General features: G+C 44.0%; 1 protein-coding gene across 1 annotated transcript in view; it reads left to right on the top strand.

The window, feature by feature from the left end:
- LOC148524827 (nucleoside hydrolase-like) overlaps window positions 1-20,669 on the top strand; it is an 85,960-nt gene extending 65,291 nt beyond the window's left edge. Inside the window, exons 5-6 of the mRNA XM_088471733.1 lie at window positions 8,325-8,461; window positions 20,040-20,669. Of these exons, the coding sequence (XP_088327859.1) occupies window positions 8,325-8,461; window positions 20,040-20,387 (485 nt within the window). The 3' untranslated portion in view covers window positions 20,388-20,669. The remainder of the gene's footprint in view (window positions 1-8,324; window positions 8,462-20,039) is intronic.
- The last annotated feature ends 282 nt before the right edge of the window (window positions 20,670-20,951 follow it).

The following is a 20,951-nucleotide window of genomic DNA, read 5'->3' as shown; positions in this document are numbered from 1 at the left end:
ATAGACACTCCATGGCCTCTGCCATTGAGACCGGATCTGTTGCTACAGGGTCCCTGCTGGTACCCGGATCTTCATCGGCTATTGCTGACGGCATGGCTCTTGAGGCCTCCGTCTTGAGGAAGAAGGGGTTTTCCGAGTCTGTTATACGGACGATGTTGAAGGCACGGAAACCATCCTCAACCCGTATATACTATAGGGTTTGGCATACTTTCTTTCAGTGGTGTGAACTGAAAGGGTATGATCCACAGAAGTTCCTGATATCCAGAGTGCTTGATTTTCTTCAAAGCGGTCTGGAAAAAGGGCTCCGCCTGGCCTCTTTCTAAAGGTACAGGTGTCAGCTCTTTCAGTCTGGTTTCAACATAAAATTGCTCTGAGACTGGATATAAAGACTTTTTTCAGTGGGTGTTGAGGATTCAGCCTCCCTTCGTTTCCCCGGTTGTTCTGTGGGACTTGACTCTAGTTCTGAAGGTTTTACAGGCTCCTCCGTTCGAGCCTTTGAATTCAATAGACATCAAGTGGCTAACAGCAAAGACGGTATTCCTCCTTGCTATGGCATCTGCACGTATAGTGTCGGATTTAGCTGCACTTTCCTTCCGAGAGCCGTTCTTGGTATTTCATCAAGATTGAGCAGTGCTACATACTAGGGAGGGTTACCTTCCGAAAGTGGTGTCTAGATTTCATATAAATGGAGAAATAGTAGTTCCAGCATTTCAGGGCACAAGTCTCTCACAAGGTGAGGCTTGCCTGGATGTGGTCCGTACGTTAAGTTACGTTAAACGCACGAGCAAATGGAGGAAGTCCAATTTCACTTTTTGTGCTTTATGGTTGTCATAAGCGTGGCTGGCCAGCCAGTAAACAGACACTGGCCAGATAGATTCGCATGGCAATTTCATTGGCTTATACACAGGCTGGTATGCGGGTGCTGGATTTAGTGACTGCACATTCTACTAGGGCGGTAGGTCCATCATAGGCGGCCTGCCAGGGTGCTTCTGCTGAGCAATTATGTAAAGCAGCCACATGGTCTTCCATCCATACCTTTGTCAAATTTTATTCCTTTGACACCTTTGCCTCTCAGGATGCCTCCTTCGGGCGTATGATTCTCCTCTCTTCCGAGAGTCAGGAGCGTCCCCGCCCATAGGGTTAGTGCTTTGGGATATCCCCAAAGTAATTTGTGTGGACCCCATGGATCCTGAAGAAGAAAATAAGAGTTATGGTATAACATACCTTGTTAACTTTTTTTTCGAGGTCCATGGGGTCCACAGGACACCCACCCAGACGCACCTGTAGTTCTGGGGGAGGTTTTTCCGTAGTTCTTTTCTTGAGAGTCTGAACTTGTGAGTATGGGTCCTTTTCTTTCTTACCCTTTGTTTGTCTCTGCCTGCTTGAGCTTTGTAACGAACTGGCTACCTGAGGCAGGGGGTGGGGTATATGAGGAGGAACCCCGGTGCATCCTGGGAGCAGAGAACTCTTTTGCATTAACTGTTTGGTGACCGGGATTCATACCCCAACGTAATGGCTGTGGACCACATGGACCCCGAAGAAAGAGTTAACAAGGTATGTTATACCATAACTGTTATTTTTTCTGAGCTTGATGAATTTAGGTCCCCATCTAGCGTATGGGAACAGCAGGCCAGATTGGGGATAAAATGTAAGCAGGAGATAGCACTGATATCCAGCCACTGATCGCCTCAAGTCCCTCATCCCTGGAGTCCCCGATTACCTCACTCGCCTCCTAGCTACAGTCTCCTTTCACCTCCTCCCTGCTTTCTCCAGCCACCAATCTGCTCACTCATCTACTACCTGCACCACTACCCGCCATTTCCTGGTCATTTAATTCACCTGCACCATGCTGCCTTCAGCCTCCAATCACCTCACAGACCTCTTCCCTGCTGCCTCCAACCCTGATCACTCCACTCGCCTCCTCCCAGCTGCTTCCAGTCCTCGAAAACCTCGCTCACCTCCTTCCTGCAGTTAATCACTTCACTCATCACCTCCCTGCTGTATCCAGGCCCCAATCACATCACACCCCCTCAATGTTGTCTCTAGCTTCAGATCACCTTTCACATCCTCCTTGCTGCCTCCAGTCTCCAATCACATCACTACCCTCCCTGCTGCCTGCTTGCAACTTCTAACACTTCATTCACCTCCACTCTGCTACTTCCATCCTCTGGGTATTGAGAAGGTCAGTGAAATTATCAATCACCCCACACCACCTCCCAGCAGTCTCTGTTCACCTCACTCACCACCTCCCTGCTGCGTGAAGTCCCCAATCACCACATCAATGCTGTCGCTAGCCTAATATCACCTCACTCACCTCCCTGCTGCCTCCAGTCCCTGCTTGATCCCTGCAAATCTCCCCAATCTCCGCTTTCCAACACTATGCTCCTATGCAGCTTCTGCACATCTTGCCAGTATCCACTACCCACTACTCTGCTCCACTTTGGGGTCCTGAGCACCAGGTTTGAGAACCTATGCTTTAGAAATAATAGCAATGCATAGGGTTGTGTCTGCAGTTTGTGCTTAATGGTGTTATTGTAGTATGCCTCCAAGTAGCTTAAATTTTATCGTTTCCCCAATACTTTTATGTAAAACTAATTTATTACCCTGTTTGTGACCCTGATTCAGATATGTATGCTAATGAAATCTGTTCCTGATCCCATATGCAGCTGCTGTGCGAAAATATGCTAATGCATGGAGTTGCTTAGAAATGTATTAAGACGCCGACCGGTGAATTCGTAGATCCAAGCAACTGCATGCAAAAACACGGAGGTCACAGATCCTTTGATGGAACATCTGAGACAAACTTGGTCCTTTTCGCACATATAATAATAATAATAATAATAATAATTAATAATAAGCGCTGTTCTTAAAATGACTCAAAGTGCTTTACATTTGCCTTTACAGCACTGAGGAAATATTGCGTAGGGGTCCCTCGTATTTTCAACTAGCACCAGACTCAGTGAGCCGATCCTGGTTGTAGAAATACGGGGTACAAAATGAGTAGGGGTCCCTCATATTCTCCGCAACCAGCACCAGACTTTCTAGCGGAGGTGTAATGCCACAGTCGAGGTACCCTTTCGCCTGGTCCCACAGCCAAAGCATTGACACCTGACTGCTGGGGTTCCCCCTCCTCAGGGCACCCCAGGCCTGTTGTGATAGCCAAGGGCTAATGAGGCACCTGTGGGTGGTGGGTGCTGGGTTGATTGTGTAAAAAAGAAAAAGAAAAAAAAGAATCACATTGTCTTTTACTGGAGGTAGAGGTCCCAGCAAGCCTCCCCCCGCATGCCTGTACTTGGAGAACCACAAGTACCAGCATGCATGACATTAAGGGCCTGCTGCTACCTCTAGTTCAACTGCAAAATAAATATTAAAATAACTACAAGACACACACACCATGTAAGTATAATTTTTTTAAAACATACATGTACATTCACACTTACTATCACGCATACTCACCTTTTAATCCCTGTAGTTATTCACCTTGCCCACGACGCCTGTAGAGGGGGAAAAAAAATTAAAAATCCATACTCGCCTATACCTAGTGTGGATCATGCCCTTTTCGTTCCAAGTAGGCATCCAAGGGGTTAAAACAAAAAAAACAGACACTCGAAACAAAGTGGGGCAGGAGGAAGTGCATGTGTTAACACATACTCTTCAGTGCGAATGGGCGAGACCTATGTGACTCCTGTCATTACAGGAGCCAGCAATCGTCGCCTCCATAGTAGCTGCCTGCTGATTTAGCTCTGAGTGGTCAGCCTGTCTGTCAAACTTCCCCCATAGACTTCAATGGTGGAAAAGCGCCATTGAAGTCTTTGGTGAGAACTGCTACATTGTATCCTATGATGGGAACCGCAAGATTATTACTTCTATTATACCAAAGTTCCAGGTTTGACCTGGGAGTTGGAACAGGGTTCCAATCCGGTTCAGACCCAGAAACTAACCCCTTTCAGTCTGCGGCGCCGAACCAGAATATTCCCGAGTCGGCGCTGTTCTCATCGAAGCCAGGTCTGCTGTGACTTGGAGATTATATCATCTCCAAGCATCCACTACAGCTCCAAGCGTCCACTGCAAGCGCCACTGAAGTCGGCCAATTGGGTGGCATGCAGCACGATCTGGGTTATTGTGACTCTGATAGTGCCATTTACACTGCAGGGTGCCACAGGAATGACCCATGGCCAACCCTGCAAAGTACCCAAGTTGGATCCCCGAGTCTCTGAACCGGGGTGGATCAATTTACGCAGACAAAAATCCTGGGTGGATGCGCATCAACCCAGGATTTTTAGGTCATGTAAAAGGGGTATAATAGAGGTATCTTCTTGTGTTACTTTTATGTTGTCAAAAGGGATTATGGCCTTGTTATAGCAATTCATAACAATTAAATATGTATATCATGGTTATTGTGTGTTTGCCTTATTTCTCAATAATTGACAGATTGGATAGTTGCCACTTTTTTAGAGGATTAGTGGTCATGCACATAAACATAATGTGAAGTATAAAAAATATATAAATGCATAATCTAAAAAATAATTAACATGCTAAATTGCATACAATATGAGTGATGCAAATATGGTCACTAGGTGGAGCACTTGCTCAAGTTAGTAGCAAACTGCACTTCTGAATCCTATCATAGAAAACCTGATTAACACCTCATATTAAATACCAATGTGATCCAATATCACTTAGAATCTATATGATATACAATAATTGTCCAGACATTGGTATATGCTTCCTCCTTATGAGTTAAGTTTTAGCAACACACAGGCATAGATAAAAATAGTACCTGAGCATCAAGTTATAGCCGCAGTTATAAACAAATTACGAACACAAATGATTGTCTATTCAGTTAAATGATTTATGATTATTATAGCATAAATAACATATGCATTTTAATTTCCAAATAGCATGTGAATCTTCTTTCACTTAATAAGCCTGCATCACAGTTAACAAGTACCAGGACCGGACTGGGACTAAAAATAGGCCCTGGCATTTAAAGAGCACACAGGCCCACCTTGCGTCAGCATCTGGCTCCTGGCATAGACTCCTCCCCTTACTATTCTTGACCCCTCCCACTTCTTAGTCTATGCTCTTACATATATAATTAATATTCGAACATCAGACAAGTACACATCAATCTCTATTAAAATACATACAACAGAGCACATCCTGCAGGGGAGTCAAACATTTGGTATTGTTGGTTCTGTTAAGCTGTGTACACACCTATAGATATATCTGTCCAATTTGTGCGGTGGGACAGAAAATCTGGGAATGTATGGGAGCAAATAAAAATAGATATTTGCTCCCAGATGCTAGAAAATGGACCAGATTTTCTTTCCCGCCAGATAGATTGGACAGATATCTATAGGTAAAGCTGGCACTTTACTGGTGTAGGTCATACACAAAGAAAGGGAAATGCATTTTCCCAAGCCCTAGTTTAGCACCTGTAGAAAATTAGATAGTGTTCACTGTAGGACTTTTGTAGGGCAGGGGTGCTGAATGCAGAGGACACATCTGTGCACACCAGAGCAGAGCCACAAGTACACATTTTGAGAAAAGAGCATGTGTGCCGCCATCCATAGGGGAAGCACGGAGAGCGCGTGCCAAAGGCACTTGCAAAAGAATTCAGGTGTGGTCTTGCTGGGAAGGGGCGTAGCCACCTAATTTTTCACGTTGCGTCACACAGTAGTGTCTCTTTTTCACATTACGTCACACAGTAGTGTCCCTTAGTCACATTGTAGTATCCCTTCATCATACTACACTGCACAGTAGTGTCCCTTATTCATGTTACATCACACAGTAGTGCTCTTTCTCACCTTTTGTCACAGTAGTGTCCTTTTTTCATGATACGACACACAGTAGTGTCCCTTTTTCACGATATGTCACACAATAGTGTCCATTATTTGCATACAAACATGAATATTTGCCCATAACAAGTATTATAAAATAGAAATATAAACAATATATTGTATACAATTAATATTAATACTACATGGATCTGCAGGTTTGAAATAGTAACATACTAAAAAGGAATAGAGGGAGACAGGAAAAAGAGGAGGAAAGGGGGGAGCCAGGAGAAAAAAAGAGGAGACATTTGGGCAGCTGGGGAGAGAGAAGGAAATAGGGGACCCAACATAGGAGAATTAGGGAGAGGCAGGAGAGAGAGAGAGGAGGAACTGGGGTAGAGAGAGAATATGGGGAGCCAGGAGAGACATAGGAGAAATATGGGGAGTGAGAAGAGAGCGAGAAGAAATAGGGAGAGCCAGGAGAGAAAGAGAAGGTTTAGGTTGATCCGGGAGAGAGCAGAAATAGGGAGAGCGACGAGAGTGAAGGAACAGATTGAGCCGGGAGAAAGAGAGGAGGAATTGTGGAAGCTAGAGAGACATAGGAGAAATAGGGTGAGCTGGGAGAGAAAGAAGGAATAGGGGAAGACGTGAGAGAGAGAAGGAATTGGGGAGGCTGGGAAAGACATACAGTAGGAGAAGGGAGCTGGGAGAGAGTAGGAAGGAATTGGGAAAGACAAGAGAGAGGAGGAATAGGGGAAGCCAGGAGAGACATAGGAGAAAGATGGGAGAGACATAGGAGAAAAAGAGGAACCTAGGAAAGAGAGAGAAGGAATAGGGTAAGCCGGGAGAGACATAGGAGAAATAGGGGGAGCTGGGAGAGAAGAAGGAATAGGGGAAGCCGGGAGAGTGACTGAATTGGGGATCTGGGAGAGAGTAGGAAGGAATTGGGAAAGACGAGAGAGAGAGGAGGAATAGGGGGAGACGGGAGAGTCATAGGAGAAAGAGCGGAACCTGGGAAAGAGAGAAGGAATAGGGGGAGATGGGAAAGACATAGGAGAAAGAGGGGAAGCTGGGAAAGAGAGGGAGACAGGAGAGTCATAGGAGAAAGAGGGGAAGCTGAGAGAGAGAAGGAATAGTGCAATCCGGGAGAGACATTGGGCCCGATTCAATTCAACGCGAATTGAATAGCACCAGTAATGAGTTCCCGGAGCTATTCAATTCAGAACGCTGCTAAACCCGACTAAGGATTTCTTCTCGCATCTCTCCTGGGATGTAAGCAAAAATCCGACAAAAGTCCAGGCGCAATGCTGTTTTCTGCCCTTAGCGAGGCAAAAACAGCATCACGCCGGGAAGTTTAGTCAGAGAATGCCTGTTCTTGCAACTGAACACCCTGTTTAAGGCGCGAGGGGTGAGAGAAGGGCATATGAGGAAACAGAAAGGAGAGAAAAATCAGGGGAGATGGAAGACAGAGTAAGAGGAGGAGGAATAAGGTGAGATGAGAGACAGAAGGAAATAGCGGGGTGCCCAGATTCCCACTACCCCCATTGCCGTGGTGTTTGGCCGCGCATTCGTGACGTCTGCTTGCTGAGCAAGGCGCCGCCCAGAAGGGTGTACTGCCGGGTAAGCCTGGCTCAGCTAAAGCGGCCCATTTGGCCTCAGCCCTTTTGGCAATGCAGTGAACAGTGAGGTGAGAGCAGACTCATCTCACTCTATGGAGGAAGGAAGTGGTGTTACCTCTGTCAGGCAATGGTCCCAGTAGTGCCCTGATGTGAAAACATTGCAGTCACTGAAGGTGGTTGCACTGATGAGTGTGTGACAGAGAAGTGTTACCTGTATGCGTAGTTAGTTCTGTGTCTGGGCAGCGTGCAGTCTGCTAGTTCTCCATCTACAGTCCCATTCTGAGCACACAGTGGGACCACTTAACTGGCTGCTGACACGTGTTTTGCTTAAGGCTTGTTCACAGCTAATAAGGTCGACCAGGTTAATTTTAACCATGTTGACATTTTGAATGTCAACATTCTGAATTTTAACATCGTGACTGCATGCCACACATTTATATCTAAAACACCAGGCAACTTCATAAATATCTACAGTAGAACATCTATCAAATATCTTTCACTCCTGGCGGCTTACAAAGTGTAGACATAGTGCATCTGCTCAATGCGGTCCATTCAATTAGCCGTGAAGGGGGTGTGTTGCCATTGCATTAGCAATCCGATCTCACTCTGTACTCAGATATAAACCATAAAGTTCAATCTAGTTGTCTCTGATCTACAGAAAGTAGTATGGGTTACAGCTCCTATTGTTTCATTCTATGTATCTGAACTGTGCAAATAAAACTAACCAGCCATGGCTTATTAACAAAGTTGCAGTCTTCGCATGGATATCATTTCTCTAAACATCACATGTACACCTGCTTGTTTGACTTAAATAGAATAAAGAAATAAACCTGCTGGCCATGTTCACTGTGAGGAAAACATTTTGTTCTTGTTCAAGTTTGTTATTCTATTTTGAGAACTAATGATGATTTTTTCTTTTCATTAGCAAGAGGAAACACCACAGCATGTGGAGAGTTTAACTTCCTTGCGGATCCTGAAGGAGCCTACATTGTCCTGAATGAGTTCCTGTGCACAACTTACATTGCTACCTGGGAGCATTCATGCCGTCACAAGCTCTCATGGGTAAGCCTGCTGTAGAGGTTATAAATATTGCAATATGATAATGCACAGACTGTCGTACTGTATCACATAGAACCAATGGCATGATCTTTCTTTTTATAACCTGTCCTAGAAAAAACAAGATTTTGACTGACTGCTATGAGTTAGCACTACTAAACCCTCTAGATGGCTTAACCATTGATACACAAGAATTAACCACTATATATTGAAGTAAAAACCAGGAAACATGTATGGTGTAATTAAAATGATTATTAAAAAATTTATTGTAACTAAATATAGAAATCGAATTTGTAAATGAAAATGTAATAAAATTGAATAATTAGTAGCAGACTAATGCATGAGCAATCTGATCAAACACCATGATGTGAATCCACTAACCAGTATCCGCCAATCAAGAAGTGCCTCCTGTTTGCGAAAATAGCATCCCACTTGCTGATGGTATCCACGATCCTATCACCAAAAACATCCTCTTACTGCACTTGACCAAATATGCGCACCAGATTGCGTGTGACTCTGCTTGTGCCGATCATCTTTTTTTTTTACTTTTTTTATTTTTATTTTCCCGAAAAGTGTCTTGGGGGCAATGTGGTGTGACTAGGATGCCAAAGGTTACTGCACTGATGAATGTGATATGTAACAATTGTATTTCTGAACGCAGCAGCCCTTGGTTTTTATCATGTCCAGTTCCATTGTGTTTCATTTACAGACTCAGTCGCATACAGATCTACAAGTGTCACATATCAAATGAATCAGTGCAGTCTCATTGCATTACACAAGCACTCGCACTGGACTTTGCGGCTTACTTGCGCCAGGTGTGTTGTGCCACATGGTGTACTGAGGACAACACATCTGTAAGCCTCATAACACAGTGCACCTCTGTGTTATTAGGCCATTCCGATTTCTAATCATGAGATATCTTCCAAAATGCTCAATATCTTTCTCTCCACAAGCGGCTAGATGAGAAACAGAAAATGAAGAAAATGCTTACATAGCTAGACATAACAAATAAAAGATAAAAATTAATGTGGTGGCATAGATGCAAGGTTATTCATGTCCCAAGATTAAGTGCAGGCAAACAGGGCCGCCATCAGGGGGGGACTGCCGGGACTGTAGTACCGAGCCCGGACACTGGCAGGACAGGGGGGCCCGCTATTACTGCCAATGCACAGCCCGCAGCTCCCTTGAGTGAAAAAGGTTGACCCACCTGCTGCTGGCATCCGCCGCTGACCAGGACCGCACTACCCGTTCTCCATAAAGTGCCCTCTCTGGCTGCTCTAAGCTACATGGCAAGTCGCGCTGAGGTCTGCCAGCCACTGTATTCAATCAACGTCATCCTGGAGTCGGCGCCCGTGACGTCATGACGTCACGTCGCGCCTCTGTCTGGATGGGAGATGCCGGAGGAGCCGCGGAGCAGCGCGAGCGTCTGCCGTAGGAGATGAAGCCAGAAGAAAGGACTCGGAGTAAGGTAAGTAAATCATAAGATTTAATAGGCCAGGAAAAAGGGAAGTTGCAAAAAGAGCTGGGCTTAGGACCACTGGCACAGATTTAAAAACCAGGGAAAAAGGAAAACTGTAGCGTAGGAAGGGGCTGGTGGGCTCCGCACGTGACCGGGGGGGATTGGGAGGCAAGGGGGCCCGGGGGCCTGCCTATTTTGTCAGTCCCGGGCCCCATAATGTCTGATGGCAGCCCTGCAGGCAAATATAATTCTTAATAGTGATAATCTTTATTCATCAACTAGCAAAAAGAAGGTGAGCTACTGGCATTTGCAGAGTAAAATTTGTTTGGCTGCTTCATGAAAGCTACTACAGGTTGAGTCTCCCATATCCAAAATGCTTGGGACCAGTGGTATTTTGGATAACGAAATATTCCGTATTTTGGAATAATTGCATACCATATTGCAGTATCTTAGGAATGGGGCCCAAATATACACACAGCCTGCAGGTAATTTTATACAATATTTTCAATAATTTTGTGGCTCAAGCAAAGTTTGAGTACAGAAATGAAATTAATTTGTTTCATATACACCTTATACACACAGCCTGAAGGTAATTTTATTCAATATTTGTAATAATTTGTGCCTTAGACAAAGTTTGTGTACATTGAACCATCAAAAAAGGTTTCATTATCTCAGTCATGCCAAAATAATTCCGTATTTCAAAATATTGTACTGTATCAGATCATTCACCATTGGGAGTTGCATCTTGTTTGCCCTCAAGTCAGCAATGTTATAAGTTATAACCCACCTAGTAAGTTGTATGTGCACCAGTCCAGTAAGTCCCTGTGGTATTGGGAAGCTGCAGTATTGCCAGTGAAGGTGTACCTTAAAGAGGAAGCGCAACAATAAAACATTGGTTATCAATGTCATTTTAATTCAAAGCGGGTTTTATAATAGTAAAATCTTATCTTATCCTGGTTAGTACATTAGTAACCTGAATGTCTCTGGGAAGAATAATGTGACTGTATAATCAGTAAAACAGTTATGTACAAAAAAAACACATTTTGTATTCACTTAACATCATTGTAAACATCAAGGAGCAAATGACACAAATGCAGTCTTGGAATACAAGCCAGAAGTGCATCTTACTTTGCAAACCAGAGGTAGTTGCAAAAATTCTCCAGAAATATACTGTGGAAAAGTCCAAATTCCTACCACTGTAGAACAACCTCTTTTAGTAAATAAAACTTTTTTTTACTTGTCCGGTAAAATATTGCTCAATTGAGCCCCCTCCATGTATTAAATTAACCCTTGACAGTAAGGATGCATTGGGATTGCTTTATTTTTTTTATTTTTTTTACACACTGCAATTTTGTGCAAGACTCTGATTCCCTACATGGAGGAGAGAATCTAAAAAATGTAAAGCTCAGAGGAAAGTGATAACAGACATGCCATAGAGTGAGGGAGGATAGAGAGAAACACTAGAACACAAACATGGGGGAAAGGAATAAATGGTGAACTAGAGAAATAATGCTAATTTAACACACGTACACTCACCTATGTACTAGTCTTCATCAGGGCCGTAGCTAGGGTGGTGCAGCCGGTGCTACCGCACAGAGGGCCTGATTCTGACCCGCTCGCAAGCGCTGTACGCTCGAAAGCGGGTCGATGGTGCCTAATTGCGCATGCGCACGATGGAGGGAGCTCCGTCGTGCGCATGCGCGAGACCCGGTGAGCGACGGGGAATCCGTTGCTCGGGGTCTCGCACCAAAGGGGGCGTGCTGTCGATGGTGAGTGAGGTAGGAGGGCCCTGATTCAGAGCGAGCGCTCTGGTCAGAGCGTACGGCTCTGAATCAGGCCCAGAGTGCAACTGTCCTGAGGAGGGAACACTGGCCGCCCACCTCATTTTCTCTCTGGTCTCTGCTGGCGCTGGGCGGGCGCTGCTTAAAGCGCGGATGCGCTGCGCCCAGCAGGAGGACAGTTAACAGCCGCAGCCTCCAGCTATCCCCCTACATGTGACAGAGTGTGAGTCTCTCAGTCTTAGTCTCCGGTGCCGCCTCTCGAGTCCCGGCAAGGTCAAAAACCCCTGTATCTATTGGGACGGGAGAGATGTCATGACATCTCCCCTCCTAAGGCTCCCACAGTTGCGTGGGTGAAGTCTCCCTGCTGAGGAGCTGCTGCTGTTGGGTGGGTCAGGCAGGGGTCGGCGCGCTGCAGCTGCGCTATGTGGACACCAGGACACTGAACAGTGATAGAACCTGCCAGGTGAGGTCCGGTCCACTGTGTTGTTAACACTGTTACAGACGGCGGTGCCGTGGCATAATATGTAAGGGGAGAGAGGGGGAGTTAACACTGTGTGGCATATGTAAGGGAGGAGGGGGAGAGTTGTACTGTGTGGCATAATGTGCAAGGGGCATTACTACAATTTAGCGTAATGTGTATAAGGGACACTACTACAGGTATGTCTTGTAATGTAAAGAAGGGGCACTACTGTGTGGCGTAATGTGAATTGCGGGTACTATAGTGTGGCCACGTGCTTTCTCTATGAGACCATGCCCTCTTTGTCCCGCACCTGCGGACCGCACTGTCCCTGTTTAGGATGGGGGGACGACGCCAAAGCTCTTTCTGGCACCGGACACCAAATGTCTAGCTCTGGTCTTCATGATCTACCTGATTGTTTTCTAGGCTGCTCCTATCTTCCTATAGCAGCCCCATGACATCACTTGGGCTGCTGGACAGCAGGAAAACCCAGGAAAGATTAGTCACTGACCACAGACCAGAGAAGAGGCAGCATCAAAGGGCAGAGGGGAGGCCGTATGCAGCAGGGGGAAGGCGGAATGGACCAGGTGAAGAGGACAGAGGGGGAAGTACCACTGAGCAGGGGGTGGGGGTACAGTACAGCGCATGGGGAGGCCGTATGGAGCAAGAGGAAAGGCAGCAGCTGCATGAAGCAGAGGGAAGCAGTACAGAGTAGAGGAGTGGCAGTATGAAATGGAGAAGGCTAGAACAGACCAGCAGAGCAGGATGGAGCAGAGGAGAGGCAGTATGTAGTGGGGGAAGATACCATGGAACAGGAGGTGGGATGGAGCAGAGGCTGCATGGACTATGGGGCAAGATTAGGGGCATAACTAGAACTTTGTGGGCCCCATACAATATTTTGACGGGGCACATGTCCCAATGCTTCTAGAGAGACTTTTCTCCTTGTAGGGGTTATTATTTAATGCCCCACAGTAATGGCCCAAAGTCACATTATCCACCATTGCAGTACTTTCAGTTCACATTATGTCACATTGTAGAGCCCCAGTTCACACTTCTGCAAAAAATGTACCTAGAGGGTGGCTAGTGCCACCATGTGGCCATAGATCCCCCCCCAGGGGCGTATCTATAATGGGTGCAGCGTGTGCACTGCACACGGGCCCCTGGGTCCAGGGGGCCCCACACTGCACAACTTGCACCCATAGAGTCTTATACTTAGCTGTCCGTAGTGCAAAAATCACTGGGAAAATGGCGGCGGCCATTTTCCCGGAGACTTGTGCATGCACAGTGCCGCTGTCCTCGGAAAAATGGCGCCAAAATCTACTGCCAGTGCAGCACCGCTGGAGAGAGTAGGGCCCGCACTGCACACTGTCCCCGTCTCTTGAAACGCCTCTGGATCCCCCTTATTATGAATTAACACATCGTTCTAATTTGTACCTGTCAACGTGTATGGGATCCTAGCAGTCTGGATGCCGGCAGTCAGGATACCGACAGTGGCATCCCGATAGTCAAAATCTGGATGCATGAAGGTAAGCAGCCTAACCCTAACCCACCTTTCCTGCAGCCTAACCCTAACCCTAAACCAGTGCCTAACTCTAAACCTAATCCTCCCTCTAACCCTAATACTTACCATCGGGATACCGGAGGTCGGAATTCTGGCGCCGGAATTCTGACTGCTGTCAGGATTCCGCCTCTGGTATTCTGAGCACCGGCATCTCAACTGCCGGGTTTGTGACTTTATCCCGAAAAGATGGATAGAGAAGCCTTGTATGTTAACTACTTTCCTGAACAAATTATGAATAAAAATACTGCCATTGTATAAGACCAATGAATACATTCACTTTAAAAAAATGTCTAGTAGTCATGTGCAAATCACAATGAATAGCTTACAATAAAGTAATGCCACCTAGCAGGTGATCTGGCCCAGGGTGACAGGGGAAAATACAATTACTGTGTCTCAGACATGCAAATGACCAATATCTGCATTACACATACCAATATATAGATCTCCACACACATACCCAATACATTAATACACATACACTTTGACTGCTACATACAGGTATCATACATACCAATACATACATATATGTATTTTCCTCACTATAGAAAGAAATTCAGTAACGTTCTCCCAACTCATGTACTGAGGCTCCTGACTGACCAGACATTACACACAGGCTGCACATGGACCAGGATTCTTACATCTGCCGTCAGGAGAAAGCTTATAGGACAGCTACTGCATGCTCTGTGTAGAAACTCAAGGTATCATTCTGTTGGAATGGGGGAGTTGGTATTAGAGGCTTTTGACTAGTTTGAGCAGTGGAGTATTTGCCAGGTGGTGCTAAACCCAGTTGCTGTGTGTCTCTCGGCATTATTAGCACACTGTGTGCTGTTAACAAAGAGCAGGCTGGGCTCATGGAGTAGGGATAAGGGAGCCCTTAGGCATGTATGTAATAAAGCATTGAAGACATGTACCTGGTCCTGGAAAGAGGAGAGCAGCAGCTGTTGACAGACGAGAGGTAGCCTAATTGTGAACTAAGGGGAGACTGCACATTAGAGTTCAGCGGAGTTTGTGCTGAGCTCTGATTGGAGAAGCTCAGCACGGGTTGGGTTTGATATCCCGGCAGTCAAAATCCCGACTGTCACAAGGCCGACTTCGGAATTATGATGGTCAAAATCCTTATGCATTATGGTGAGTATTCTAACCCTACCCCTAACCCACTCTTCCCGCAACCTAACTCTAACTGTCCCCTCCCCCTAGTGCCTAACCCTCAACCTAACCATAATGCTCACTGTCTGGATTCTGACCGTCTGGATTCTGGAGCCAGTATTGGGACTACATCCCGCTCAGTACATATAATAACAAATGTGCTGTCGCACTGACTGTAGGTATAGCTGCTGACCCAGATGTTGGTAAAAAAAAGAAGTTCCACACGCTCCGAGTCCTCATATGTCTGCCATCTGCGTGCAGGGGAGGACTGTTCTGGAGGAACTCCAGTCTGGGCTCCATAGCAACCCAAGGTTGTTACACCCTTGGGCAGGATAGATGGAGCAGAGGAGAGGCAGCAGGAGGGCAGTTGGAACAATGCATACTAGAGTCTGAGGGGCCGGACTGACTGTGGCATTCCAGGCTACAGTGCTATGGACAATGGCCATGTCAGCCCGCCCCTTGTATAAAGGACAGGAGTAGACCTGCCAGCTTATAGCCGGTGAAAAAATGGTGCCTATTTGCAGAGTGGTTGATTATTTATAATAAATTATAAATATCACTCGCCAAGCCCAGGAATATCTGGCACTGTGGCACAGAGTGTGGGGGACCCAAAAACTGATGCAACCCTTGAATGGTTACCATGGGCAGCATCATGTATAAAAAGTAAAACACAGAAAATGTGCAGCTTAGACAAGAATTGCAAATATGCATACAAAGCAGAGTAATATAAAATTACTATTAATAATCATAATGTTTAAAAACTATTTAATAAAATCATCAACCATTCAACATGATTTATATTGATTCTGAAATCAGACCCTCTTGCTAGTAATGGTAAATTATAAACACTAATAGGGAAGTAGTGTATGCATTCATCAACAGCCACCAGACTTTTGGTAACTTAAGCCTGAGAGTGTATAGCGGGGTCGTAACCGATTCGGAGACACCCTGCTAAATTACCTGAAAGACACTCTCCTCCATCTACTGGTATTAGAAACTTTTCTTCTGCTCATATAGAGCTAATTGACTATATCTGCTCTGTTGAGAGCTAATTTACACATCCCTATTAGGGAGGTTTTTTTTGTCTGTTTATTTATTTTTAAGCTGCTTATCAACTATACAGTATATGTGAGGGTTAGCCTCATTTTCTCACCAGCACCTTTGTGGTGAACTACATGACTCCAGTCTATACCACCTGTTGGAGTATAATTTTATGAACTCTTATTATTATCCTTGCACTGTTTTTAGAAAAAAATCTAAATTTATTAAACACACAAAATATATATATTACTGGGTTCGGAGAGATCCTGTATATCATTTTAATGCATAGCGCAAGAGGGACACTGCTAATACACATTGCTTTTAAACCTTTTTTGGGTGGTAGGGACACCCCAACAGAGCACCTTAGCTGCTTTGTTAGGTGCGCATATAGGCCTTACAAATCTATCTTTAAACTAATATAATTATAAAAAGCAATGTAAATTCAGATATTCATTTAACCCCTTGGGTTCCAGAGTATCTAACAGAGAAGTACATTTAGTGGTATATTTACTAAAGTGAGTTTTTAAAAGTGGAGATGTTGCCCATCGCAACCAATCAGATTCTACTTTACATTTAACTAGCACCTTCTAGAAGATAATAGCTAGAAGCTGATTGGTTACTATGGGCAACATCTCCAATTCTAAAAACTCACTTTAGTAAATGTACCCCTTTTTAGACTCCATCTGTAACTGTTTCCTCACTCTAATCCCATGCCTAGCTACATGATCTATTATGCAATATCATATTGATGCTACTTTGTTGACGTAGTTGAAATGCCTTTCCACATGCTGTTCACTGGTTCCTGTCAGGATAGCTGCATGGATGGCAGATCTATGATACATTATGTCATCCTTTCTTTGAATTGCCTCTCTGTCTTAACCATGTAGTAAAGACCAGAAGGGTAAGACAGAAGGTAAACCACAAACCTGTTAGTGCAGGTAAGTGTATGACTAATTCTGAATTTTTTTCCCCAGAGTACGGGTGAAAAAAAAAAAAAAATTTAACTGGTAAAAGATATCTACACATTAGGCAACGTATGCATTCAAAACAACCTGGTTTAGGAGGTCAAAGACTATGCTGACTTGTCTCTAATCCTGTGATATCCATTTACAAAGTCCCTAACATTTTTTACCATGTTTGATGCTGGCATTTCTCATGGTGCTGAATAGAGCTGTAAGATCTTTATCAGAGCTGACAATTGAGCAAAAGTTTTTAGGGGTCTATTTACTAATCCTTGGATGTAAATAAAGTCGATGGAGATAAGGTGCCAACCAACCAGCTCCTAACTGTCATTTTTCAAACACAGCCTGTGACATGGCAGTTAGGACCTGATTGGGTGGTACTTTTTCTCTGTTCACTCTATCTCCAACCAAGGCTTAGTAAATAGACCCGTTAGTCATTTAGTTAGCATGTTGGCTAGTTGTTGTAAAATGATTTACCCAAGGAATGTTGAAGACATGCCTTTTTTTTTCGGGACGAAAGGCATCATCCCGAGACATGTCATTTACTTTTGATGTGATCTTTTCCTAAATCTGTGCGGTTGTAACTGTGTTGGACAAATTTAACCTACATAATATTCAATTATATTTCTGTGTTGCTAAATTGCTGGTTATCCTGCAGACTCTCGGGAATTGCAAGCAAGAGAATCCCTATTTTTTTTTCTATCTGTGGGTTTTACAAAGAGCAAAGTCCCCAAATGGTAATTTCTCATAGAGATACTTGCATCTAATAAATTGATACGCTCCTAATCCATAGACTATGGGCCTGATTTAGCAAGGACCGCAACTGCGAATGCAATAACGATTATGCACGCAGTTCAACTGTGATAATATGCTAATCCATTGTGATCGCAATGCACTACACAAAGACGCCCACTCTAGTTACCACACATCAGTAATATTTAGCAAGACTGTGAAAACATCTGTACAATCGAATACCATCGCAGCCTCATGCACACTTGCACAATCCCTGACCTTACTCTAAAATTGCTAACTTCCACGCACACTATCAGGCCTCAGGCTGCGTAAGGCATCGCAGTGGATAATTTATGCACGCCCCTGCAAAGGCGTTCCTTGCTGAATCAGGCACTATGTTAACTTAGCATAAAATAACAAATGAGGCACTAGTATCAGAAACAAAACAAAAAAAATAACAAATAATCTATATAATGCAAATATAAGTTAATATTATCCTTAATATGTTGACTGTTAAAAAAGAGATCTGATTCATTAAAATACATAAAGGGATTGGTGTAGAATGGGGTCTTAACTGACCCCATCGCGCACTCTGTCGTCTGTAAATAATAGCACAATATTTCCTCATTAATACTAATTACAATAACGGCATAAAGAACTCAATATTAGACAGAAGAACATCTGTGATCACACAACTATTAACACATCAGCATGTGGAATATAAGTATACGAGGTTTTGACATCTATGCTATACAAGAAGCAGCCAATAGGCAACTGAGGAGATATCCTAGTTTAAGCGGCAGAGAAGAATCCTTAGGGAAGGAAGGAATGTTTTGAATGCACAGTTAGAGGAAAGCATCAAGGTATATAGAAACTATTTGGTACAAGAAACCACAGTCTGAAATACTGTAATGAGTCGGCCTGGGATTCTTGGAGCCGCTTGTATATCTTGGGAACCATGTAGACCACAGGTTCTCAAACACCTGTGGATCTTTTAAAATGTCAGTGAGTAATGAATTCACTGGTGTAGCTACTCAGTGACCTGCAAAACGTGAACTGTGTGGGGTCCTGGGGACTGAGTTTGAGAACCACTGCACTAGACGATATGATAACTGGCACATTGGCCAGCAAAGAGGTAATGGGAAAATCCACTGTGAGCGCTTTTAAATCCTCTGGAATAATACAATCCTGGCCAACTGCTTGAATTAGTATACTGCTACAGTTGTATGACAGTTATTAAAGAAAAAGGCCTATTTATGTAGAATCACAAGCTGCCCCGAAAATGAATGTTCCTTATTGCTGCATATAGCGGCAATAAATAATTTTTTTTTAACATTGTATAATATGGGGCTGTTAAGAGCATGTTCTGGCAATGAGAAAGGAGAACTGTGATCACTTATGTGATCAGTTTACTGTACTTTCAGTGCAGTGCAAAGTACTTGCGATGAGCTTCAGCCTCCCAAGAAGTTATTGCAAGATTCTTCTCCAACTGGGCTACTTCTAGAGATAGATAAGCTACAAAAACTTTGTTTTCAGAGCTTGTTAAACTGCACTACTGCAACGTCCATAAGCATTGTATAATTTGTATCGAAGCTGCGTTATGCTGTGATTTTTATGTCATACGCAGAAAATGTCTGTTATATCTCCTGCTTTTGACATTGCTAAATATATAATGAAACTGCTGTTTCCGTATTGTTTTATGGGCAGAAGGGCTTGAAAATTAGGCCTCATAGTGTGATATCTTGACTAGTAATTTTAGTTGTAGGTGCTGAGGGTATGTAGTTAGCAGACCGGCGGACGGGATGCCGCCAGTTTGAATCCTGACACTGGAAGTCCGACACGGGACTTAAGATAGACGTCGAAATACAGACACCTATCTTAACCCTGATGCCGGAACACAGACAGACACCAGCCCGAACCAGGTAACCCCGGGGCGTCTTAGTTGTTAGTCGCGGGGAGGGAAGGTTTGGTTTAGGCAGCGTAGCGGGGTGAGCGTTAGTTTTTTTTTGGGGGGGAGGCTAGGGATAGGCACCACTGGGGGGGGGGGGGGGAGAGGAGGGTTTGTGCTGAGTATACAAACATGGTAATTTACTTTTCTTTTTTTTCTTTTTTGAAAAGTGATCTTCATAAATCACCTACTGTGCTATCACTCACCCAGTCTGGAACACAATCTGCAGAGACTTCTGATTTTATTTTATCTGCTATCTTCACACTGTTTTGCTTTCAGCAATTAGAATTGTTTACCATAATGAAATTTTAGAAGCTGGAGGACAGGACTTATGAGGAACACATGTAAGAAGTATTGTACTTTCAGGGTGACCATTATTGGACTGAGCAAAAATGCTGCATCAAATCTAATCATATAAATTGGTAAAATAGATATTAATATGATGGTAACATTTCACTTTAAGACCATTTATAATACAATCTTTTGTTATCACACAGGAGTGGTATGATAAATGGGTGAACATGGGAACAAAGAAATCTGACTTTATAAAGAAGATCTACGCTCACAGCTTGCAGTATTCCAGGAGTGAGAAGGAGGAGAAGGCTATAGTAGACGGGCCCGGATTTGTTTCCTGCGACTCATATGCCATGGCTGCAGCTATTGATGGCAGCACAGTTACAAAGGTCATTGAATGTGCAGTGACTGTGGAGCTCTCTGGAAAATTCACTCGGGGAATGATGGTGCTGGATTTGATTGATGACCTCAAGAAACAAAATAAGGCTTTTGTAATGAATGGATGTGATATGGAAAAGTTTAAAGAGCTTATGGAGGCAACTGTCAAATAAAAGGGTCACATGAATTTAAATATGCATACAAGAAGTATGAAAGCAATGACATACATTGTCTTCAAACATACTTCTCATCTCTTACCACTAAGAACATGTATGCAAATCCTTATAAAACGCAGAATAAATAATACAAAACAAACTGTTGCTATATTTCTCTATCATTATGCTGCTTTCCCTGTTACTAATTTTTGTATGTTACTGAAGTGTGTTTCCTGAGCACCCTATAATGTACAATGTAGATTTGAGTAAAGATAGTGGTAATAAATCATATGAGCCTTACTTGTTTTGTTTTTACATTGTGATTATTATTATTTATTTATATGGCGCTACAAATGTTCCGCAGTGCCTTACAAAGTACATACACAAGTTGTAGACCAGCGACTTACAGAACAATACAATACAGGACCAGGACATGGATAATATATATTGCTACATTAGCGACCATAACACCCAGATAAGCAACAGAGCATGGGCAACCAAGTGTTAGGTGCCCTAGTGGTGAGTAAGAAGTAGATGAAACTAAAGTAGGGAGAAGCACAAGCGGGTAAAGGGCCCTGCTCG

This window comes from Taudactylus pleione, unplaced genomic scaffold (assembly GCF_031769625.1).
Source record: "Taudactylus pleione unplaced genomic scaffold, aTauple2 ptg000116l, whole genome shotgun sequence".
In the NCBI taxonomy this organism is placed as follows: domain Eukaryota; kingdom Metazoa; phylum Chordata; class Amphibia; order Anura; family Myobatrachidae; genus Taudactylus; species Taudactylus pleione.
This window is presented reverse-complemented; position numbering and strand designations above follow the sequence as displayed.